A 3,642-nucleotide genomic window follows, 5' to 3' on the forward strand; every position below is an offset into this window, starting at 1 on the left:
CCACGCTTGCACTTCATCCCGCAAATCTGCTCCACACCTACGTCCTGGAGGCATGGCACTACAAACACCACAGTGTCCTCTTCATGACATAACCCTCTTGCTGTGCCACACTATGTACTCCTCCCTTCCAGGGATACAATACCTCAGTCCAACAGTCCCAAAGCTTCCTCAGTGGTGAATGGGGGGAACCTGCACCCTCCTACTACTCCAGGTCCCTGTTCATAAACCCTCCCTGTAGATGGCAACTGCATACTGCAGTTCCTTCAATCTCTCCGTATACTTCCCTGGGCCACTTCCCTGAAACCCCAGTAGCTTCATTGGCCTCATTGACCTCATGGCCTCAGCCTGCAATTCCCAGCAAACAGCCCGGAGTTCTTCCCTGATTCCCACCACTCTGTCAAAGATGCTGGCTTTCTTCTATCTGCAAGGCTTCCCTCCTGCAGCTCTAGGGAGCAACTAAATAAACATGCTCTGCTCTGCTCTGAACCTCTTCTAACATGGGCCTGCCAGGCCCAGATTGGCTGCTCCCCACAGTCCCTCACATTCTATACAGCCTCACTAGGGTACTATGAATTCCTTACAGACCAGTGTGGGACAGACCCCCATGACATGATGTTAACAGAAACTGTTTGCCTTTGCTGAAACCTGGTGTACGACTGAGCCAAGAGTAGTAGAATATCCTCAGACAAATCCTCCCATCATTCAGCTGTTATGCTCTGTCTTGTGCTATACTGAAGAGATTCCTGGTAATAAAGCTAATTTGATATTTCTCTTGATTTTTACTATTTTTGTTTAAATCCAGTTGTTTTGGTATAAGAATACGAGGGTAAGTCAAAAAGTATCTGTAATGTATTTATTAAAATTAACACAACAGCAATAAAGAACTCATAAGTGTATCATTTTTCAACATAGTTCCCCTGCTTTTCAACACACTTGGTCCAGCGTCACACAAGCTTTAGTATGCCTTCAGAAAAAAAAGTTTTCAGCTGGGCAGCAAACCGTGTATGCACTGCCTCCTTCAAATCATGGTCGCTGGCAAAACGACGGCCTCTTAAAGCATCTTTGAGGGGTCTCTCTGACGTTTGCTCTCCGACTCATAGTGGTGGATCCATGTTTCATCACCAGTGACATCAAAAAAGCATAACTTTCCTCATGATACCAGTTCAAAAGGTGGTTACAGATGTCCAAATGGTTACATCTGTGCTGTTCCATGAGTTGTTTGGGAACCCTCTTTGCACAAAGTTAACTGAAGCGAAGTTTGTGGTGGATGATTTCATAGGCAGAACCGTGACTAATCTGCAGTTGGTCTGCCACTTCATTGACAGTCACCATCCTGTTTTCGAGAATCAGCGCGCGGACTTGTTCAATGTTCCTTTCAGTAGTTGATGTGAATGGGCGCCCTGATTGTTCTTCATCAGTGACACTTGTTCGGACATTTTTTAGTATGTCAATCCATTTGTACACACTTCGCTGCAGCAGAACACTGTCACCGTACTGTGCTGATAGTCTTCGATGAATTTCCTCACTACTTACATCTTCAGCCCACAAAAAACAAATCACTGCATGCTGCTCTTCTTTGGTGCATGTGGTAACCACCATATTGACCCCACTAGTGGTGAAAGACATCTGAATAGTCAAGGCCAAATATGTCACTACAATATAGGGAGGTTCCATGCTTACGGTTGCATGCAAATTCAGCAGTTGGGCCAATCACAAAAAAAAGATATGAATACTTTGCAGATACTTTTTGACTTACCCTCGTTTTTATTATCTACTCTGAAAACTGCTGGTAAGCCTGATATTTCTAGTATAAACAGAATTGCCTAATAATTCAGGCTGCAAATGTACATTATACAAATTAACTAGCATATCATTAATATGACACATTTACAGTATGTCAGCTTCCTTTCTATAGATTAATAGAAATTTTAGATAAGCAGTAGCATAGCACGAATCTCTAGCAGATCCCTTCTCTGAACAATTTGTTAACACATCCTCAAATTCACAAAGACAACAGAATCTAATTTGCAGTGTTTTTTTCAGTGACTCCCCTCCTCCATGTACTACTTTGATGAGTTAAGGCTTGATCATGCTCCTATTGAAATCATTGCCAAATTCTGATTTAGCTTATGCCCTACATATCACACAGAGTAATTAAGGACTAAAACCTGAGGGTACATTTATATATGGATAAAAGACTGAGGTACTGGCTCAGCTGGCAAGTATCAACTAACTTGGGCTTGGACTGTGAACTAAAAATTGCTGTGTAGACATTTGAGGTTGGACTCCAGGCCCAAGACCAACAACTTCACAGCAGTTTTTCAGCACTTGAGCCCAAGCCCTAGCCACCTTGTAGAGGGGGAAATTCTGGTGCTCAATAACATGGGTACGCCATCTTGGAATGTCCAAACAACAACTTGGACTCCATTTTAGCTGCCCTTCTCCTTCCTCCCCTGAGGGCCTCTTCCCGCTTTTTTGATTGATTGGCAGGAAACTAGGCAGATGCGTGACCTGGGTTCTGCCCAAGAACAGCAGTTCATTTAAGGGCTGCCTCACCAGTTCTAAGGGGCTGCCCTCCTGAGTGGCAGAGCTTGAAGCTGCTTACAAGGTGCACACCAGCACCATGCATATAGGTCTGGTTGCAGGAGGGTGAGCTTACCTACACATAAGGGGTGAGTTACCAGCTGCCACCCCTCCCACTGAGGACATACACACGCCCATGACAACATGGGAGGGAGAGTGGGCCAGCCATTGCCAGAGTAGAGATAACATCGTTCCTTACCTGTGATACCATCTGAAGATGGAATCTGGAGCTGTCTCACCACCATGAGGGTCCTCAAGCTGCATAACATGGTAGAGATTCCCTAATCCTCTATTTCCTTACCTGGCTCCTGTCCTCGGGGAGGGGAAGACTCACCAGTGTCACAGTCAGCACACCATTTCTTGTTACTAACTTTTAGTTGTGAGGATCCTTGTTATATCCAGATTCTTAACTGTTTGGTTTGTCTCTCATTTACCTTGTAGGGGCTGAGACAAACCCTGATGATAGAAACAGGCAGGGGGGGATTCCTCTAGGTTGGTTCCCTTTTGGTTAGGAACACAAGTCAACAACCTGACACAGCCCACAGGTATTTAAGCACATGCTTAACTTTAAACATGTGGATAGTCCCATTGAAGTCAACGGCATGGCTCATGTTTACATTCCTAAGTACCTTAGGGTATGTCTACACTACCACCCTAGTTCGAACTAGGGTGGTAATGTAGGCAACCGGAGTTGCAAATGAAGCCCGGGATTTGAATTTCCCGGGCTTCATTTGCATAAAGCCGGGCGCCGCCATTTTTAAATGTCCGCTAGTGCGGACTCCGTGTCCCGCGTCTACACACGGCACGGACTAGGTAGTTCGGACTAGGCTTCCTATTCCGAACTACCGTTACGCCTCGTCCTAGTCTGAACTACCTAGTCCGTGCCGCGTGTAGCCGCGCGGCACGGAGTCTGCACTAGTGGACATTTAAAAATGGCGGCGCCCGGCTTTATGCAAATGAAGCCCGGGAAATTCAAAGCGCGGGCTTCATTTGCAACTCCGGTTGCCTACATTACCACCCTAGTTCAAACTAGGGTGGTAGTGTAGGCATACCCTCTCT

The 3,642-nt window shown here is 45.7% G+C and overlaps 1 protein-coding gene across 1 annotated transcript; it reads right to left on the bottom strand.

The window, feature by feature from the left end:
• Positions 1-1,242: 1,242 nt before the first annotated feature.
• Positions 1,243-1,674, bottom strand: LOC149523988 (protein GVQW3-like). Its single transcript, XM_089780336.1, has one exon. It carries the CDS (start codon positions 1,672-1,674, stop codon positions 1,243-1,245), a length of 432 nt encoding a protein of 143 aa, XP_089636462.1.
• Between the last annotated feature and the right edge of the window lie 1,968 nt (positions 1,675-3,642).

Source organism: Pelodiscus sinensis, chromosome 8, assembly GCF_052426305.1.
Source record: "Pelodiscus sinensis isolate ZL-2025 chromosome 8, ASM5242630v1, whole genome shotgun sequence".
Lineage (NCBI taxonomy): Eukaryota > Metazoa > Chordata > Testudines > Trionychidae > Pelodiscus > Pelodiscus sinensis.